Raw genomic sequence first — 21690 nt, 5'->3', positions numbered from 1 at the left:
TCTAAAAAAAATCCTACAGCACACAGTGCATAATGAGAAAAAAAAAAACTTTGACCATTTTTTTGGAATAAATCAGCGACTTTGCAGTGTATTTTCGTATGGTATTTATTGTTGTATTCTAGTTTTCTTGATCTCATTTTATAGAATGGAAGATATATTACGGAAATTGAGATGATTTTGACTGGTTTTACAATGAAAGGTGCCTTGAAATTGAGCTCAAAGTAGCAGAAATGTTCGATTTTTACCAAACTTCAAAAGTAAACAAATCATGCCAAGCGTGCAATACACGTCAACTGGTGAGTCTAATATTCTTTCACTAGTGCACCAATAATATTTATACCATTTTTGACACTAATGCAGTAGTCTGCATAACAGTAAATCTTATATTTTTTGTGAGAATAAAAATTCAAAGTGGAAAGCAAAAGAATATAAGAGGGGCATTGAGACGTGACTAATGACTAGAGGAAATGTCATTTTAGTGCCAGGAATGTCTTTCTTGTTTATTCTGGACCCTATTCGGAAATTGGCATCTTTTGAAATTTGTGCGAAATTGGCAAAATTGCTAAATTCTGACCACTGTACTGGATAGTTGAATTTCATAAATGGGTGGTTTCTTGCACCCATTCGATAGAAAAAATGGAGTTCTAGCGAAATATTCATGTTTTTTGTCGACTAGTACAGTGAAATTGGCCGAAAATGGGGCTCAAAGTGGGCAAAATCGCCGATGCGTAAACATCGCCGAGACTGCTAACTTTGCGAGAGCATAATTCCGTAAGTTTTCTATCAAATTTCAAACTTTTGGTGTCTTTATGATCGGGAAAAGATTCTCTATCTTTTCATAAGAGAAAATAATTTTTTTTTTTTTTAAATTTGGCCGACCCTGAAAACGAGTTTCGGAGAGGGCCTGTCGACCCTCAAAGGGTTAAAGGAGGGGTTTGGGATATTGGCAGTTTGGAGGGATATGTTGTGTATCTTTACACGTATATGCTTCTAAACTGTTGTATTCTGAGCACCTCTGCATAAACAGTGATTATGTGTGAGTGTGGTAAAAGTGCTTGTTGAGAATTTTTGGCCTTACCTGCTGTGTTTAATTTATTATAAATATAAACACTTAGCTGATAAATGACAGCAAATCGTCTACACAGCCGCCCCTGCAGACGAGGTCTAGAAGCTGTCGAAACCATCACAACAGTGGGCTGTCAAGAGATACAATTTGTAAGCATAAATTACCCCTAGGGGGTATTATGTCAGCATATTTCATTCGATGATGGCTGACGAAATACTTACTTGTTTGGACTCAAAAGTCCACACCTTACTGCCGATTATAGGTTGATTACAAACTCCTTGTGACTCAAGAATTGCGCAATCCCCCGATCTACAAGAAATTCGTAACATACCTTGCTCTTTGTAACGTGAGCTATGGTGTTCTCAACACCTTCGACAGATATCGGTGACTTGATAGAAGCTGAAGTGTCCTTGGATGTCCACGTCTTCCATTGTCTAGGAAACGCACACTGGTACACTATGTTCCACAAGATTCGTCTTTATTGTTCACAATGTATCACAAGAGAAGCTGATCACACTTCTCTTAAGAGTTTATTGTGTTTTGTGAGACACTTTATTCACACTAACGCACAGATCAGTGTCCTTTGCTGGTTATCCTGGCGTCAGTGTCTCGTAGTAGAGTCAAAGTTAGTCTGCCAGACGCTACAGTGCTCCATGCCGTCACTGCCCCCAGCACAAAAAAAACGCTGACCTAGTACCTTGCATCCTTGTCACCTCCTCGATGAAGCAAAGCAGAATGTTTGTTTCTTGCTGTCTTAATCATAGACAACAATGTACAATATCTTTACTATGGTAATAAAGTGGAAGCAGGATTTTCCTTAATTGTCCTGCTAAGTAAGAGATGCACTGTCTCTTATAAAAATACACTTTGCAACACTGGACTGCAAGGAGCAGAGGTCATTTGACCACGCATACGGCATCTGTGATCAATTACTCACTCTAGCAGTAAACAAGACGCTCGCCCCCTCTGAGTGGCCCCTCAGGGCTGAAAGGGCTGAAGGGGGCTGAAGGGGGTTGATACCCCCCTCCTGGAGAAAATTTCTCCACACTGGGGGGCGGCGGAGGTTCGCTGCAGGTGAACTATTCATCACTTAACATTAATTTGATTTTCTCACTCACCACCACTGCTGCTTGTCTTTTCTGAACAGCTTTAGTCTGTGTGGTGTCTGGAGAATCACTAATTTTGTTTTCAACACTGTGTAATTCTAACGGCACTAGTTTATTTATTGTCCGCTTATTCACTACACCTTTGCTCAAAACATCAACTGTCCTGATGATTCCATTTGCATCAGGATATATGGTCACAATTTTTCCAAGTGGCCATTGGGACCTCGGACCATCATTGTCAATAATCACTATGTCACCAGGTCTTAAGGACTTATGATTTTCAGGAACACCAGCTCCATAGAAGTGTTCTCTCAATGAGGTGAGATAGTCTTCTCGCCAAATTTTCTCCCAACGTTCAATCACTTTATTAAGGTGTTTGAATTTACGTCTGAGTTGCTCAGGTTCGAAATAAGTAGGATCCTCTATGATTTCTTTATCATTCATGGGAGGAACAGGTTCGAGCCTTCTGCCATGGAGTAAATGAGATGGACTTAACACTTCTAAATTGTCCAGATCATCGGTAACATAAGTTAGAGGTCTGTTGTTGACTCTATTTTCTATTTCAGTCACAACTGTACGGAATTCTTCTAAGTCTATTCTCTGACGATGAAGAGTCTTCCTTAAACAACGCTTTACAATGCCGATCATTCTTTCATAAAATCCGCCGTGCCATGGAGATTTAGGAGGAATGTATCTCCAACGACATCTGCGTTGATTCAGCATCTGTTGTACTTCTGGCTGATCAAAGATCTTGCTTATATAAGCAGCACCAGCAACAAAGTTCGTTGCATTATCTGAAATCATCAGTCTGGGACATGCCCTTCTAGCTGCAAACCTTCTGAATAATTTGATAAAAGTTTCAGCAGACATGTCAGTGGCTACTTCTAGATGTACTGCTCTAGTTGTAGCACAAGTGAACAAACAGATGTACACCTTGATGGGAACTTTGTCAACTGTTTTGGTTAAAATTATTGGTCCAGTATAATCTACACCTGTCACCTCAAATGGAGTGATATGACAAACTCTTTCAGAGGGATATGGAGGTGGACCTGGATACTGACATACTCGCATATCGTAGTGACGACAAGTAATACAGTCCTTTATTTGTTTTTTCACACTTTGTCGACCTTGAGGTATCCAGTAGGATTGTCGTATATGACAAAGTGTGTCAGCTACCCCACCATGTAACACGTTACTGTGGGCGTTTTGCACAATCAGTTTTGTTAGCCAATGATTCTTGGGGATCAATATTGGATGTATGGCTTCTTTAGGTAGTGAAGAATTATGAATTTTTCCTCGACATCTTATAATCTTTTCTGAGTCGAGATAAAGTCCTAAAGAATTAATCATGGCAGGTTTCTTTGGGGATTTATCTTGTGTTTCTAGAAATTTATATTCTGTAGAGAAAACATCTTTCTGTATTAGTTTCACCCAGTATTTAATGGGTTCAAGACATTCATAATCAGGTTTCATTCTTTTAATGAATTTAAAGACAAGAGCTGTAACTCTTAAGAGTTTACCCAAAGATGAGTATTTAGATCCATCAATGACTATTTCTGTTGTGTCTGCTGCAGTATTTACACAACTTATTTCTGCTGTGTTCAAGCAGACTCTTTCTTTTGGCATAATGTGAGCTTTTTGCTGAGGCCAGTTATTTCCATTAGAGAGCCAGTTCGGTCCGTGGAGCCATAATTTATTATTCACAAATTTCTTGAGTGGGACACCACGTGACAACATGTCAGCTGGATTCTCTTGGGTGGAGACGTGAAGAAAGAGATAATCTCTCTGCATCTCTTTTATTTCTGCTACTCTGTTCTGTACATAGACCAACTTACTCTTATTATTTCTTAACCACTGGAGAACTGCCTCATTATCACTCCAGATCACGGTTTTTTCAATAGTGAGATGATCAAGTACTTTGTTGAGATAGACAGCTAATTTTGTACCTACATAGAGTGCTGTCAGTTCCAATTGTGGTACTGTTCTGACCTTCAAGGGTGCTACCCTGGCCTTTGAAGTAATTAGTGTACTTCCTTCAGCATTACTCATGTAAGCTACAGCGCCATAACCTCTGGTTGACGCATCACAGAACACATGTAATGTGTACTTGTTTCCCTCTTGACCTATTTGTCTGGGAAATTTAATTTGATGAAGTTGTTTAAACTCCTTGGATATTTCATCCCATGCTTGACTCATTTCTAGAGGCAAGTTCTCATCCCATCCAATTTTGAGTTTCCATGCATCTTGCATAAGCATTTTACCCTTTATGGTAATTGGTGAGACGAGTCCTAGAGGATCAAAACATTGTGATACCTCTGACAGTGAACTACGTTTAGTGAGTGTACTGCATGATTTATTGTTTATCTTTTTGAGACTCAAAGTATCTTCCTGTGTGTTCCAATTAAGTCCCAGCATATTGTTGCAATCAGGAATTTCAGTTTCAGGGAAATCTTCTTTGATAAGTTCCCTTAATTGCTTTGAATTTGTATTCCACATCCTTAGAGGCATATTTGCTTCTTTCATCTCCTTGTTAGCTTCTCTGTACAAGGATTTCAAATCATCCTCTTTATTCACAGTACCTTGAAGATTGTCCACATAGAAACTTTTCTTTAAGACTTCTTTGAAGGGACTTTCAGATTTCTTCAAATGTGTATTTAGAGTAGCTTCTAGTAAGAATGGAGAGGATGTTGCACCAAATAATACTGATTTAAAACGATAAGTTTTCACAGGACTTTGAGGATCATGTGGATTTTCAGGCCACAAGAATCGAGTATAATCTCTATCTATTTCTTGTAGTCCTACTCTTAAGAAAGCTTTGGAAATATCAGCCGTGTAGGCATATGGGTTTGTGCGAAATTTCATAAGCACGTCTCCAAGCTTCTCAGTTAGTGAGGGTCCGGTCATCAGACAGTCATTAAGACTTGCTACATCTTTATTTGCACGTGCGCTGCAATTATATACAACACGTAGTGGAGTGGTTTCAGAATCTTTTCTGACTCCATGGTGCGGGAGATAATGAGCGTTTGTCTTCAACTTATCTTCGACTATTTCCTCAATGAATTTATTGTCCAACTGTTCTTGTATGATATTATCATAGACAGTCAGTAACTCTGGATTCTTCCTGAGCTCATGTATTTGTGCTTTCATCTGTCCGAAAGCCATGCGATAATTGCTAGGCAGATGTGGTGGATTTAATTTCCATGGTAACCTAACCCAATACTGTCCATCTTTATATTTGACAGTGTCCAAATATTGGTTATAAGTCCGAGACTCTTGTGGGCTTGGTTTATTTACATCAATACCTATCGCATCTAAATCCCACAACTTATCAATTGGTTCATTCATTTCTTCCAGTAATGATAATTTTTGCTGTGGTACATGATCAGCGGTTATTCTCGTAACTAGTACATTTTCCACTGAATCAATATCAGCTTCTTTCCCACTTTGAGAGGGAATGGGACCACATATCATGTGGCCTCCTGCTGTTTTCAGCAAGTGAACATCATGTTTACTTACTATATTTTGCACAAAACAGTGATAATAATCACTTCCAATGATTAAATCAATTGGACTAATTGTGTCCGTCTGTATGTCAGGACAGGCTAACTTGACCTTAGCTCCTTTCAGTGCTGCAACTGTTTCTTTTAATCCCTGGATCTGCACAGACTTAGGCAAATCATCTACTACCACAGCTTCTACTGTCTTTTTCCTGTTTCCTAGACCAACAGTGATTTTGGCTAGGTCATATGTCTGTTTACCAGAATTATGGAAAAAACCAGCTATATCTAACTGTATTTTGGCATAGGGTTGTTTATTCAGTTTCTGCAACACTGATCTTTTTATGAAAGACCTTTGTGAGCCTTGATCAAATAGTGTTAGCACATTGGTTTTGTGTAATTTATTAGATAACTCAACTCGAGCTATCGGGAGAGCAGTTGCTTTAAACTTATCTCTCACATTTAATGCTGTTGCTTGTTGACTTCCTGATTCTGTGGAAGTCTGCTGCTGTTCAGCAAAAGTATTTGGGCATAATGCTGTATGATGCATACCCTTGCATTTAAAACACTTCTTCAGTGAGCATTTTCCTCCCTTGTGTTCACCTAAACACTTGATGCATCTTTTCAGCTGATGAACACGTTGTTTACGTGCCTCCATTGATGTGTATTGACTACAATACTGTGCCCAATGTGTTCCATCACAAAGTACACATTTTGGAGTACGTTTATGTGTGACAGTTTGTTTACTGTCTGTTGTATTCACAGCTTGATAAATGCCTATATGGGATTTCCCATTATGTGGTTTAGTGGGAGTAGGTATACTCTTTTTATACTGAGTTGAAGGTTTATTATCCACGGGATTTGTGGATTTTTCATCTTGTCTCGTTGCTTGCATGCATGAAACTATTGTTTGTAAACCATTGCTAATTTCCTCACAAGTGAAATAGCGTTTATTGAACATAATATTTAATCGTTCAATAGTTTGTGGTGACAACTTATCTTGTACAATACCACTGATAAACCAATCACATTGTCTTAGGTCATATTTAGCACCTAGAGATCTGAGACTATTGTCTAATGTGATTCTAAATGCCTGTAAGTCTGAATAACAATGTTTGGGTGGCTTCAAGCTTGATATTAAGACTGCATGTCTAACTCTAGCCTTGTCAGCATCAAAGTAATTGTCTGCTAAGACACGTAAGGCTAGTTGATAATTGCCTTTGACCACCGGAAATGACTTAATCAGTTCATAGGGTTCTCCCTTCACAAGACATTTAAGGTAATTGAACTTAGCAATCTCATCTATGTCAGTTCGTGAATTTACTATGGATTGAAAACCACTAATGAATTCTTCATAATTATGACCTTGGAAAATAGGTAATGACAATGTAGGTAAGCTTGGTAATGGGACACTTGTTGTTGTTACAGGTGTAACAGGTGGTTGCCCACTAGTAGTAGGTCTCTGTGACAGAGTTTTACGGCAGATAGCCTGTACTCCTGTCCACCTTAATTGTTGATCACTAAAAGTATCCAAAACATTTTTAATTTCATCTTCAGATGGATCTGATTCAAGAAATTTATTTTCATAATGTGTATAGTCTGAATTAATTATTTCCATGCGTTGTGTACATAATTCAAACTTGACCTCAAGATCATCAAAATCTATGTTTGTATCTTGAGTTAATCCTATACAGACTGAAATTAGATTTTCTAATTGTGTAATCTTAGTCTGTAAAGACTGAAACTGAGTTTTCAAACAAGCCATTTTAATGGTATACTGAAAATTCTAGCACCACACTTAGAATGTTTAAAAAACACTGTACTGCTATAGACAGCTGAGTTTTTGTTATGCTTAAGTCAGCAATAATCGAGTCAGACACTACTGACCCACTAATCTTAACCTCAGGGTTAATGACCATGAAGGGTACACCGTACATGTGGCTGGTGTTTATGACTTAGAGTTTGCGGTGTCAGCCTGACCATGATGATTAATCGTAAATAACGATGTTATACACTTCATTCACTATACACTATAAATGTCACTGTATAACTGTAATCACACGTGAATATTACTTACACATATATAAATTTCACTGTTAATATATATTTGAAAGCTTACACTTTATATATAAGTTCCTTTAATATAACAGGTAAATCTATAAGAAACAAACTTTAACACAATCTTGTCTCTTAATTTCTGTCTATAAACATTATAAACACTGTGTATATATACACTCAGACAAACACCATCACTTGGGTGTTGTCTTAATCAGCGATTTCGCCAGATTGGAGCAGTGGTTGCAGGGTGTGGGTGAGTCACCCAGCTCCCGTTTTCTTTGGGTGTCCGCTGGGTGAGCGCCCGTTTTCTTTTGGGTGAACGCTGGGTGAGCGCCCGTTTTCTTTTGGCTGCCCATTCTCTGTGATTGAGTCTGGAGGGACTCATTTATACTGATTTATATTGTAAAACACTAGTTTTACAGCTTTTTTCGAAGGACCTTGGCTCATAGGTTATTTGTACACTGTAGTACAACATATTTGGACCACAGTGTGGTCTTTATCCGGTTCGAGCACGACCAAAACTCTGTTGAGAATTTTTGGCCTTACCTGCTGTGTTTAATTTATTATAAATATAAACACTTAGCTGATAAATGACAGCAAATCGTCTACACAGCCGCCCCTGCAGACGAGGTCTAGAAGCTGTCGAAACCATCACAACAGTGGGCTGTCAAGAGATACAATTTGTAAGCATAAATTACCCCTAGGGGGTATTATGTCAGCATATTTCATTCGATGATGGCTGACGAAATACTTACTTGTTTGGACTCAAAAGTCCACACCTTACTGCCGATTATAGGTTGATTACAAACTCCTTGTGACTCAAGAATTGCGCAATCCCCCGATCTACAAGAAATTCGTAACATACCTTGCTCTTTGTAACGTGAGCTATGGTGTTCTCAACACCTTCGACAGATATCGGTGACTTGATAGAAGCTGAAGTGTCCTTGGATGTCCACGTCTTCCATTGTCTAGGAAACGCACACTGGTACACTATGTTCCACAAGATTCGTCTTTATTGTTCACAATGTATCACAAGAGAAGCTGATCACACTTCTCTTAAGAGTTTATTGTGTTTTGTGAGACACTTTATTCACACTAACGCACAGATCAGTGTCCTTTGCTGGTTATCCTGGCGTCAGTGTCTCGTAGTAGAGTCAAAGTTAGTCTGCCAGACGCTACAGTGCTCCATGCCGTCACTGCCCCCAGCACAAAAAAAACGCTGACCTAGTACCTTGCATCCTTGTCACCTCCTCGATGAAGCAAAGCAGAATGTTTGTTTCTTGCTGTCTTAATCATAGACAACAATGTACAATATCTTTACTATGGTAATAAAGTGGGAGCAGGATTTTCCTTAATTGTCCTGCTAAGTAAGAGATGCACTGTCTCTTATAAAAATACACTTTGCAACACTGGACTGCAAGGAGCAGAGGTCATTTGACCACGCATACGGCATCTGTGATCAATTACTCACTCTAGCAGTAAACAAGACGCTCGCCCCCTCTGAGTGGCCCCTCAGGGCTGAAAGGGCTGAAGGGGGCTGAAGGGGGTTGATACCCCCCTCCTGGAGAAAATTTCTCCACAGTGCTGAATGATGATGAAAGCATTTTTTGGGGGGGATTTTCTTTCTTTTTTGGGTCACCATGCCTATGTGGGAGACGGCCAACTTGTTGAAAAAAAAAAAAAATATATATACTTGTTAAAAAAAAAATAAAAAAATACGTATATATAGGTAGTAGGTTGGTAGACAGCAACCACCCAGGGAAGTACTACCGTCCTGCCAGATGACTGTGAAACAGAAACCTGTAACTGTTTTGCATGATGGTAGGATTGCTGGTTTCTTTTTCTGTCTCATAAACACGCTAGACAACAGGGATATCTTGCTACTCCTACTTACACTTTGGTCACACTTCACAGACACGCACATGCATATATATATACATACATCTAGGTTTTTCTCCTTTTTCTAAATAGCTCTTGTTCTTCTTTATTTCTTCTATTGTCCATGGGGAAGTGGAAAAGAATCTTTCCTCCGTAAGTCATGCGTGTCGTATGAGGTGACTAAGATGCCGGGAGCAATGGGCTAGTAATCCCTTCTCCTGTAGACATTTACTAAAAAAGAGAAGAAGAAAAACTTTATAAAACTGGGATGCTTGAATGTGCGTGGATGTAGTGCGGATGACAAGAAACAGATGATTGCTGATGTTATGAATGAAAAGAAGTTGGATCTCCTGGCCCTAAGCGAAACAAAGCTGAAGGGGGTAGGGGAGTTTCGGTGGGGGGAAATAAATGGAATTAAATCTGGAGTATCTGAGAGAGTTAGAGAAAAGGAAGGGGTAGCAGTAATGTTGAAGGATCAGTTATGGAAGGAGAAAAGAGAATATGAATGTGTAAATTCAAGAATTATGTGGATTAAAGTAAAGGTTGGATGCAAAAAGTGGGTCATAATAAGCGTGTATGCACCTGGAGAAGAGAGGAATGTAGAGGAGAGAGAGAGAGATTTTGGGAGATGTTAAGTGAATGTATAGGAGCCTTTGAACCAAGTGAGAGAGTAATTGTGATAGGGGATCTGAATGCTAAAGTAGGAGAAACTTTTAGAGAGGGTGTGGTAGGTAAGTTTGGGGTGCCAGGTGTAAATGATAATGGGAGCCCTTTGATTGAACTTTGTATAGAAAGGGGTTTAGTTATAGGTAATACATATTTTAAGAAAAAGAGGATAAATAAATATACAAGATATGATGTAGGGCAAAATGACAGTAGTTTGTTGGATTATGTATTGGTAGATAAAAGACTGTTGAGTAGACTTCAGGATGTACATGTTTATAGAGGGGCCACAGATATATCAGATCACTTTCTAGTTGTAGCTACACTGAGAGTAAAAGGTAGATAGGATACAAGGAGAATAGAAGCATCAGGGAAGAGAGAGGTGAAGGTTTATAAACTAAAAGAGGAGGCAGTTAGGGTAAGATATAAACAGCTATTGGAGGATATATGGGCTAATGAAAGCATAGGCAATGGGGTCGAAGAGGTATGGGGTAGGTTAAAAAATGTAATGTTAGAGTGTTCGGCAGAAGTTTGTGGTTACAGGAAAGTGGGTGCGGGAGGGAAGAGGAGCGATTGGTGGAATGATGATGTAAAGAGAGTAGTAAGGGAGAAAAAGTTAGCATATGAGAAGTTTTTACAAAGCAGAAGTGATGCAAGGAGGGAAGAGTATATGGAGAAAAAGAGAGAGGTTAAGAGAGTGGTGAAGCAATGTAAAAAGAGAGCAAATGAGAGAGTGGGTGAGATGTTATCAACAAATTTTGTTGAAAATAAGAAAAAGTTTTGGAGTGAGATTAACAAGTTAAGGAAGCCTAGAGAACAAATGGATTTGTCAGTTAAAAATAGGAGAGGAGAGTTATTAAATGGAGAGTTAGAGGTATTGGGAAGATGGAGGGAATATTTTGAGGAATTGTTAAATGTTGATGAAGATAGGGAAGCTGTGATTTCGTGTATAGGGCAAGGAGGAATAACATCATGTAGGAGTGAGGAAGAGCCAGTTGTGAGTGTCGGGGAAGTTCGTGAGGCAGTAGGTAAAATGAAAGGGGGTAAGGCAGCCGGAATTGATGGGATAAAGATAGAAATGTTAAAAGCAGGTGGGGATATAGTTTTGGAGTGGTTGGTGCAAACATTTAATAAATGTATGGAAGAGGGTAAGGTACCTAGGGATTGGCAGAGAGCATGCATAGTTCCTTTGTATAAAGGCAAAGGGGACAAAAGAGAGTGCAAAAATTATAGGGGGATAAGTCTGTTGAGTATACCTGGTAAAGTGTATGGTAGAATTATTATTGAAAGAATTAAGAGTAAGACAGAGAATAGGATAGCAGATGAACAAGGAGGCTTTAGGAAAGGTAAGGGTGTGTGGACTAGGTGTTTACAGTGAAACATATAAGTGAACAGTATTTAGATAAGGCTAAAGAGGTCTTTGTGGCATTTATGGATTTGGAAAAGGCATATGACAGGGTGGATAGGGGGGCAATTTGGCAGATGTTGCAGGTGTATGGTATAGGAGGTAGGTTACTGAAAGCAGTGAAGAGTTTTTATGAGGATATTGAGGCTCAAGTTAGAGTATGTAGGAAAGAGGGAAATTATTTCCCAGTAAAAGTAGGCCTTAGACAAGGATGTGTGATGTCACCGTGGTTGTTTAATATATTTATAGATGGGGTTGTAAGAAAGTAAATGCGAGGGTCTTGGCAAGAGGCGTGGAGTTAAAAGATAAAGAATCACACATAAAGTGGGAGTTGTCACAGTTGTTCTTTGCTGATGACATTGTGCTCTTGGGAGATTCTGAAGAGAAGTTGCAGAGATTGGTGGATGAATTTGGTAGGGTATGCAAAAGAAGAAAATTAAAAGTGAATACAGGAAAGAGTAAGGTTATGAGGATAACAAAAAGATTAGGTGATGAAAGATTGGATATCAGATTGGAGGGAGAGAGTATGGAGGAGGTGAATGTATTCAGATATTTGGGAGTGGATGTGTCAGCGGATGGGTCTATGAAAGATGAGGTGAATCATAGAATTGATGAGGGGAAAAGGGTGAGTGGTGCACTTAGGAGTCTGTGGAGACAAAGAACTTTGTCCTTGGAGGCAAAGAGGGGAATGTATGAGAGTATAGTTTTACCAACACTCTTATATGGGTGTGAAGCATGGGTGATGAATGTTGCAGCGAGGAGAAGGCTGGAGGCAGTGGAGATGTCATGTCTGAGGGCAATGTGTGGTGTGAACATAATGCAGAGAATTCGTAGTTTGGAAGTTAGGAGGAGGTGCGGGATTACCAAAACTGTTGTCCAGAGGGCTGAGGAAGGGTTGTTGAGGTGGTTCGGACATTTCGAGAGAATGGAGCAAAACAGAATGACTTCAAGAGAGTATCAGTCTGTAGTGGAAGGAAGGCAGGGTAGGGGTCGGCCTAGGAAAGGTTGGAGGGAGGGGGTAAAGAAGGTTTTGTGTGCGAGAGGCTTGGACTTCCAGCAGGCATGCGTGAGCTTGTTTGATAGGAGTGAATGGAGACAAATGGTTTTTAATACTTGACGTGCTTTTGGAGTGTGAGCAAAGTAAGGGGTTCAGGGAAACCGGCAGGGCGGACTTGAGTCCTGGAGATGGGAAGTACAGTGCCTGCACTCTGAAGGAGGGGTGTTAATGTTGCAGTTTATACTGTAGTGTAAAGCACCCGTCTGGCAAGACAGTGATGGAGTGAATGATGGTGAAAATTTTTCTTTTTCGGGCCACCCTGCCTTGGTGGGAATCGGCCAGTGTGATAATAAAAAAAAAAAGTATGTCAAACACGGTACCTCGTAAGATGTATATATACGGCCGCGACAGTCAAAGGGTTAAGCAGATATGGCCGTTGGATCAATCTCATCGTAATTGCTTGGTGGCTGCCACATTATGAAATTGAATGATATAATGTAAAAGTTGTTCCAGTAGCTGATAGTTAATAACTTTACCTGATCAAGTTGCTGGACCTCCTCCTGAACTTGTTTCATCTGATCCTGAACCTCACTAATCTGACGCTCCATTGTAGCAATTTCGGCATTGTCTTCTTTTACCTGGAAAAAGGAATAGTACAATAAACGATGAATAATCCCTTATTTTATGTAAACTTGCCATTATGCGAAGTCCCATTTCTATTGATAATTCAATATTGGTGATACACATTTGTCATATACTATCAATGTGGTTGGCAAAATGTAATTAAGATATTTAATATGTGGAACTAAAGTGCTAATGGCCTGATTGAACTTAGAATGGTACAACTGCCATGGGCCTAGACAGCATCCACTATAAACATCAGGGGACACTTGTACTAGCTTACTCAAGTGTTTCAGATTATGAATCTACTCTGTAATAATTTTACCATCCAGTAAATTTAAATAATAAACCAGTAAAATGAGAAATATTTGCTATTTGATACACTGTGGTGCATATGTGAGATTTTCTTTTACCTGCAGGAGAAGTCTTTCTCTTTCTTCCTTGGGTGTTCCTCTCTTCTGGTTTTCATTAATAATCTCGGCTCTCTTTTCCTCTAGTTCCTGAAGCTTCTCATACAAGCCAACAGCTTCCTGTTTTACCTACATTGTAAAACGAAATTTATAAAATATGACTTGCATACTAAATTTATCAAAATTCTATTTCAAATGGAAATTCTGCTGATTCTATACATACAAAACACTTCTTTTCAAAGAAATATGACAAAAGCTGATTATTTCAGATGGATGAAACAACTTGCTGCACCTTAGATGTAGAGAGCTCATCCTCAAGTGTAGCTTTACGATTATCAAGAGCATCTAACTGGTGTTGCATCACATCAAGATGCTGCAGGAGAGCAGTGTTTAAATTTCTAAGATCCAGGTACTTTTGACGGAGCTCTGGCTGCATAGACTCAATAACACTCTCTCCCATGTGTCGCTCCTGTAGAGTTATGGCAATCATGAGTCATAACAATCTTCAAGAACAATTTGTAGTATAATCCAACCCCAAATTTTCAGTTTCCTGATTTAAATTTTATTAGCAAAAGCTTCAATTATTCATGGATTTTTTCCTTGGTGCCCCCCCTTTTATTCTTTGAACAAAGACCCTAAACTGTTGTTGGTGCACTACCTCTATGCTGAAAACTAACCATAGAATTCCATCAAAATGTGCTTAATGGGTTTCTAATGCCCAATTTTTTTCCTTTTCAACATTCGATCTTATGAACATCAATACTGATCACATTATAGTAAAGACTAAAAAGATTTGGCCTGTGAAACAAAAAGACAAAATCTCAAGCAAAAATGAATTTTCTTTGTTTTTTTTTCAACAAACCGGCCATATCCCACCGAGGCAGGGTGGCCCAAAAAGAAAAACAAAAGTTTTTCTTTTCAAATTTAGAAATTTATACAGGAGAAGGGGTTACTAGCCCCTCGCTCCCGGCATTTTAGTCGCCTCTTACAACATGCATGGCTTAGGGAGGAAGAATTCTGTTCCACTTCCCCATGGAGATAAGAGGAAATAAACAAGAACAAGAACTAGAAAGAAAATAGCTGAAAACCCAGAGGGGTGTGTGTATATATGCTTGTACATGTATGTATAGTGTGACCTAAGTGTAAGTAGAAGTAGCAAGACGTACCTGAAATCTTGCATGCTTATGAGACAGAAAAAAGGACACCAGCAATCCTACCATCATGTAAAACAATTACAGGCTTTCGCTTTACACTCACTCGGCAGGACGGTAGTACCTCCCAGGGCGGATGCTGTCTACCAACCTATTACCTAGGCAAAAATGAATTATGCAGACATAATTTTGCATTATACACTAATTCTAAATTTCTTCTCTACTGTAGGATCAAAGCTAGCAAGCAAAATTCCAAGCTGAAATACTTGGTCAAAAGACTACCTCACTGGCAACTACCCAAATCAGTACTCTGTATCTAGCTCCAACTAATTATGCTGAAGTCTCGCTCATCATTAAATCATTACAAAACAAAACAGGAGATCTAAATAACTTGCCACCATTCATATATAAAAAAGCAGCTCATGTGCTGTCACCCATTATTGCAACACTGTTTAACAAGTCTGCTGAGTCCTCAACCTTCCCATCTACACTCAAGACAGCAAGGGTTACCCTGATCCTTAAAGAAGGTGATCCAACTGATCTGAACAACTATAGACCTATATCAAACTTGCCCTTGCTTTCTAAAATACTTGAAAAAATGATACACAAACGACTTAACTCCTACCTTATATCCACCAACATACTTAACCACTGCCAGTTTGGATTTAGACCAAAAAAAAGTATGAATGATGCAATTATACAAATGCTTGAACTAATATATACAGCCCTCGATAAAAATGAATATCCACTGGGGCTCTTCACTGACCTACAGAAAGCCTCTGATACAGTGGACAACAATCTCCTGCACCTAAAATTAAATCATTACGCCATCAGAGGACATTCCCTCGATTACCTAAAATATTATCTTAACGACAGATACCAGTATGTATATGCAAATGGAGTCAACTCCACTATCCAGCCTGTAGCTGTTGGAGTGCCTCAAGGTAGTGTCCTAGACCCACTCCTCTTTCTCATCTATATCAATGATCTCTTAAATGCATCTCAACTCCCTAAACCAGTTCTATTCGCAGACAACACTACTCATGTCTACTCCCACTCAAACCCAGCTATACTTAGAGACACTGTAAACAATGAGCTGCTAAAAATATATATTTGGATCATGACCAACAAAGTCACTCTCAACATAGACAAAACATACTTCGTGTGTTTGGAAACAGAGCCTTAAATATCCAACTTAACATATCGATAAACAGTTCCCCTATTACAAGACACACTGAGGGTAAATTTGTAGGTCTTCTCCTTGACTGTAATCTTAAATTTCATTCTCATATCCAGCATATTATAGGTAATAGGTTGAAAGACAGCAACCACGCAGAGGGGTACTACTGTCCTGCCAAGTGAGTGTGAAACGAAAGCTTGTAATTGTTTTACATGATGGTAGGATTGCTGGTGTCTTTTTTCTGTCTCATAAACATGCAAGATTTCAGATATGTCTTGCTACTTCTACTTACACTTAGGTCACACTACACATACATGTATAAGCATATATATACACACCCCTCTGGGTTTTCTGCTATTTTCTTTCTAGTTCTTGTTCTTGTTTCCTCTTATCTCCATGGGGAAGTGGAACAGAATTCTTCCTCCGTAAGCGATGCGTGTTGTAAGAGGCGACTAAAATGCCAGGAGCAAGGGGCTAGTAACCCTTTCTCCTGTATAAATTACTAAATTTGAAAAGAGAAACTTTTCTTTTTCTTTTTGGGCCACCCTGCCTCGGTGGGATATGGCCGGTTTGTTGAAAAAAAAAAAAATCCAGCATATATCTAAGAAAATTTCCAAATCAGTAGGCATCCTTTCCAAGATATGATACTATGTACCCCAAACAACACTCCTTACCCTATACCACTCTTTAATATATTCCTACCTCACCTATGGTACTTGTGCCTGGGGATCAACCACAGCCAACCACCTTAAACCTTTAATAACCCAACAAAAAGCTGCTGTGCGAATGATTACTAGGTCCAGTGCCAGGCAGCATCCTCCACCACTCAACAAAAGCCTAAATCTACTAAATATATGAGATTTACACTCATATTATTGTGCCTGCCATATACATGTATACAGAACATTAAACTCCAAAATAAACCCTCCACTTAAACTTCTCCTTGATAACTACAACAGAACTCAGTCACAATACAAGGCACTCTTTAATATCCCTCATGTCAGTCTCAAACCATGTAAAAATGCAATGCACATTAATTAACTCTATGACTGTTTCAGTCGTATATAAATGTCTTATGAGCCAGTATTTTTGACGTATTTATACTCCAAAATTCTAGCGGCTTGAAATCAAACGGGAGAAAGCTGGTAGGCCTACATGTGAGAGAATGGGCCTGTGGTCAGTGTGCGCAGTATAAAAAAAAATCCTGCAGCACAGTGCATAATAAGGAAAAAAAAAAAACTCCGACCATGTTTTTGGATTAAAACGCCGACTTTGAGGTGTATTTTTGTATAGTATTTATGGTTGTATTCGCGTTTTCTTTGTCTCATTTTATAGGATGGAAGACATATTACAGAAATAGAGATGATTTTGATTGGTTTCAAGATGAAAAGGACCTTGAAATTGAGCTCAAATTAGCAGAAATGTTCAATTTTTGAGGATGGTCAAGAGTAAACAAATGACGTCATTGTCCAATAAGTGTCTAACTAGCCATTCTAATATGCAGTCACGAATGGGTTGACATTATTTATACAATTATTACAATAATGCAGTAGTCTGCATAATAGTAAATCTTCCATTTTTTGTGTGAATAAAAATTCAAAATAGAAAGCAAGAATAATATCAGAGGGGCCTGGAGATGTGACTGATTAACAGAGAAAAATGTTATTTTAGTGCCAGGAATGTCTGCATTGTTCATTCTGGACCCTATTTTGAAATTGGCATCTTTTTTTAATTTGCATGAAATTGGCCAAATTGTCAATTTCTGACCACTTTATTGGGTAGTTGAAATCGGTAAATGGGCAGTTTTTTGTACTCAATCGATAAAACAAATGGAGTTCTAAAGAAATAGCTATGAGTTTGGTTGACAGGCACAATGGAATTGGCCAAAAATAGGGCTCAAATTGGGGGAAATCGCCAATGCACAAACATTGCCAACATCGCTAACTTCGCGAGAGCATAATTCCGTACGTTTTCCATCAAATATTGTACTTTTGGTGTCATTAACATAGGGAAATTATTCTCTATGATTTCATAAGAATTTTTTTTTTTTTTTTTTTTTTTCAAAAATTTTGCAACACAGACACTTTAGGATTTGGGGTCATGACAGTCAAAAGGTTAAGGGACCGAAGATCTGGAATTCACTACCTGAACCAGTAAAAGATTCCCTGACAACATACAAATTTAGGGCTATGCTTAAAAATCATCTTATCTCTCCATATTAACCCATAAAGTGGGATCAAGTAAACCAAGTCCTAACCGATATAAGCTGGGAAGATATACTAAGCAACACAGACCCCAACTTATGTCTAGAACAGATTAACTTGGTGGCACTCGATGTATGCACAAGGCTTATTCCTCTAAGAAAAAGGAGGAGTAGATGTAAAATAGAAAGAGACAGGCGCTCCCTTTACAGGCGACGGAAAAGAATAACAGAGCGGCTAAAAGAGGTCAATATATCTGAAATGCGTAGGGAGACACTGGTCAGAGAAATAGCAAGCATCGAACTTAAGCTAAAGGAATCTTATAGGAGTCAGGAATCGCGGGAATAACTAAAAGCCATAAATGAAATCAAAAGAAACCCAAAGTATTTCTTCTCCTATGCCAAATCAAAGTCGAGAACAACGTCCAGTATTGGGCCCCTACTTAAACAAGATGGGTCCTATACAGATGACAGCAAGGAAATGAGTGAGCTACTCAAGTCCCAATATGACTCAGTTTTTAGCAAGCCGCTAACCAGACTGAGAGTCGAAGATCAAAATGAATTTTTTATGAGAGAGCCACAAAATTTGGTTAACACAAGCCTATCTGATGTTATCCTGACGCCAAATGACTTCGAACAGGCGATAAATGACATGCCCATGCACTCTGCCCCAGGGCCAGACTCATGGAACTCCGTGTTCATCAAGAACTGCAAGAAGCCCCTATCACGAGCCTTTTCCATCCTATGGAGAGGGAGCATGGACACGGGGGTCGTCCCACAGTTATTAAAACAACAGACATAGCCCCACTCCACAAAGGGGGCAGTAAAGCAACAGCAAAGAACTACAGACCGATAGCACTAACATCCCATATCATAAAAATCTTTGAAAGGGTCCTAAGAAGCAAGATCACCACCCATCTAGAAACCCATCAGTTACACAACCCAGGGCAACATGGGTTTAGAATAGGTCGCTCCTGTCTGTCTCAACTATTGGATCACTACGACAAGGTCCTAAATGCACTAGAAGATAAAAAGAATGCAGATGTAATATATACAGACTTTGCAAAAGCCTTCGACAAGTGTGACCATGGCGTAATAGCGCACAAAATGCGTGCTAAAGGAATAACAGGAAAAGTCGGTCAATGGATCTATAATTTCCTCACTAACAGAACACAGAGAGTAGTCGTCAACAGAGTAAAGTTCGAGGCAGCTACGGTGAAAAGCTCTGTTCCACAAGGCACAGTACTCGCTCCCATCTTGTTCTTCATCCTCATATCCGACATAGACAAGGATGTCAGCCACAGCACCGTGTCTTCCTTTGCAGATGACACCCGAATCTGCATGACAGTGTCTTCCATTGCAGACACTGCAAGGCTCCAGGTGGACATCAACCGAATCTTTCAGTGGGCTGCAGAAAACAATATGAAGTTCAACGATGAGAAATTTCAATTACTCAGATATGGTAAACACGAGGAAATTAAATCTTCATCAGAGTACAAAACAAATTCTGGCCACAAAATAGAGCGAAACACCAACGTCAAAGACCTGGGAGTGATCATGTCGGAGGATCTCACCTTCAAGGACCATAACATTGTATCAATCGCATCTGCTAGAAAAATGACAGGATGGATAATGAGAACCTTCAAAACTAGGGAGGCCAAGCCCATGATGACACTCTTCAGGTCACTTGTTCTATCTAGGCTGGAATATTGCTGCACACTAACAGCACCTTTCAAGGCAGGTGAAATTGCTGACCTAGAAAATGTACAGAGAACCTTCACGGCGCGCATAACGGAGATAAAACACCTCAATTACTGGGAGCGCTTGAGGTTCCTAAAACTGTATTCCCTGAAATGCAGGCAGGAGAGATACATGATTATATGCACCTGGAAAATCCTAGAGGGACTAGTACCGAACTTGCACATGAAAATCACTCACTACGAAAGCAAAAGACTTGGCAGACGATGCAGCATCCCCCCAATGAAAAGCAGGGGTGTCACTAGCACGTTAAGAGACCATACAATAAGTGTCAGGGGCCTGAGACTGTTCAACTGCCTCCCAGCATACATAAGGGGGATTACCAACAGACCCCTGGCAGTCTTCAAGCTGGCACTGGACAAGCACCTAAAGTCAGTTCCTAACCAGCTGGGCTGTGGCTCGTATGTTGGTTTGCGTGCAGCCAGCAGCAACAGCCTGGTTGATCAGGCTCTGATCCACCAGGAGGCCTGGTCACAGACCTGGCCGCGGGGGCGTTGACCCCCGGAACTCTCTCCAGGTAAACTCCAGGTAACCAAACCAACCAATACAACTTTTAACCCGTTTGAAGCAACTCCCAAGTATTATATTATATGACCTTGAGTCTATTAAAACATCTGGCAATCCATGAAATATTGCTGTTTGAACCATAAATTGTAATATTGATTTTTTTATTAAGTGCAGCTTCAAAATTATTATTCTTATAAACCTCCACCCTGACTACCTTACATTAGTATTAAGATAAAATAGATTTACCAAAAAGTTAACCACACTTATCTTGTCTAGACTTAAGTAGTTATTATGTATTAGGATAAGTCTGCCCGAAATGCCCCGGCATAACAGTGGCTTTTTTTGTATACTTATCAAAATTGTAAATACACATTGTAACCTTTTTTTTTTTTTAATGAAATTTCATTTATACACATACTCATAATCATTAAATTAAATTCAAGTGTCTGATTAGTAAATGAAGCTTTAAAGTGTCCTTTCTTATGTTCCTCCTTTCTTATGTTCTTATAAGTGCTATCTTAGGAGAGATATAAGAACATGCATCAATGACTTTTTCTAATAGTGTTGTTAATAATAATCGAATTCATCAATTCATCAACTTGTCGGTTCTTTGAACCAGCTATCTAAATTACTACTGTATAATCAAGATGCTGATTATCTTGAAGAAATGAATTTGAAAATGTGAATATAAGACAAATTTTACTATCTTACTACACTGAATATCTTAAATAATATTGTTACTGATATGGTTGTACTGTACCTCCTCAATTTCTGCTTCTAGCTGCCTCATCATTGACTCCAAGTCTTGCTTGCGAGTAAAGAGTGCATCCAAGTTATCTGCTTCCACTTGATTGGCCTCTTTCATTTCCCGGGTCTCTTGATCTATCTCTCCTCGTTCAGTATCCATGTTTACGAGGTCCACTAGCAGGTTGTAATCAGCCAATTTTCCTTGCAGCTCTGTTACAGTATGTAACGACTTGTATTAAACAAATGAAAAAACAGACTTGAACAGTTATACAGTGGCTTGAACTAATCTTAATTTTTTTTTTGTACTGCTCATATAAAGAATGTGTTAAATGAATTGTGTATTAAATCAAGAATACTGTAGTGCATTTGAGCAAGTGACTGGAAGAAGACATGTACATAGGAAAAAAATATAAAAAAATGATACAGAGGATTAATTTTATAAAATG

General features: G+C 39.1%; 1 protein-coding gene across 8 annotated transcripts in view; it reads right to left on the bottom strand.

Annotated features, from left to right (window-relative positions):
* The window catches only part of LOC128688062 (intraflagellar transport protein 74 homolog), a 694157-nt gene that overhangs the window by 20304 nt on the left and 652163 nt on the right, over positions 1–21690 (bottom strand). For all 8 annotated transcript variants that reach the window (XM_070083786.1, XM_070083787.1, XM_070083782.1 and 5 more), the window contains 4 exons: positions 21258–21454; positions 13994–14170; positions 13705–13830; positions 13207–13308 (listed from right to left, as the gene is read on the bottom strand). In XM_070083786.1, the coding sequence (XP_069939887.1) occupies positions 13207–13308; positions 13705–13830; positions 13994–14170; positions 21258–21454 (602 nt within the window). The remainder of the gene's footprint in view (positions 1–13206; positions 13309–13704; positions 13831–13993; positions 14171–21257; positions 21455–21690) is intronic.

This window comes from Cherax quadricarinatus, chromosome 10 (assembly GCF_038502225.1).
Source record: "Cherax quadricarinatus isolate ZL_2023a chromosome 10, ASM3850222v1, whole genome shotgun sequence".
NCBI lineage: Eukaryota > Metazoa > Arthropoda > Malacostraca > Decapoda > Parastacidae > Cherax > Cherax quadricarinatus.
This window is presented reverse-complemented; position numbering and strand designations above follow the sequence as displayed.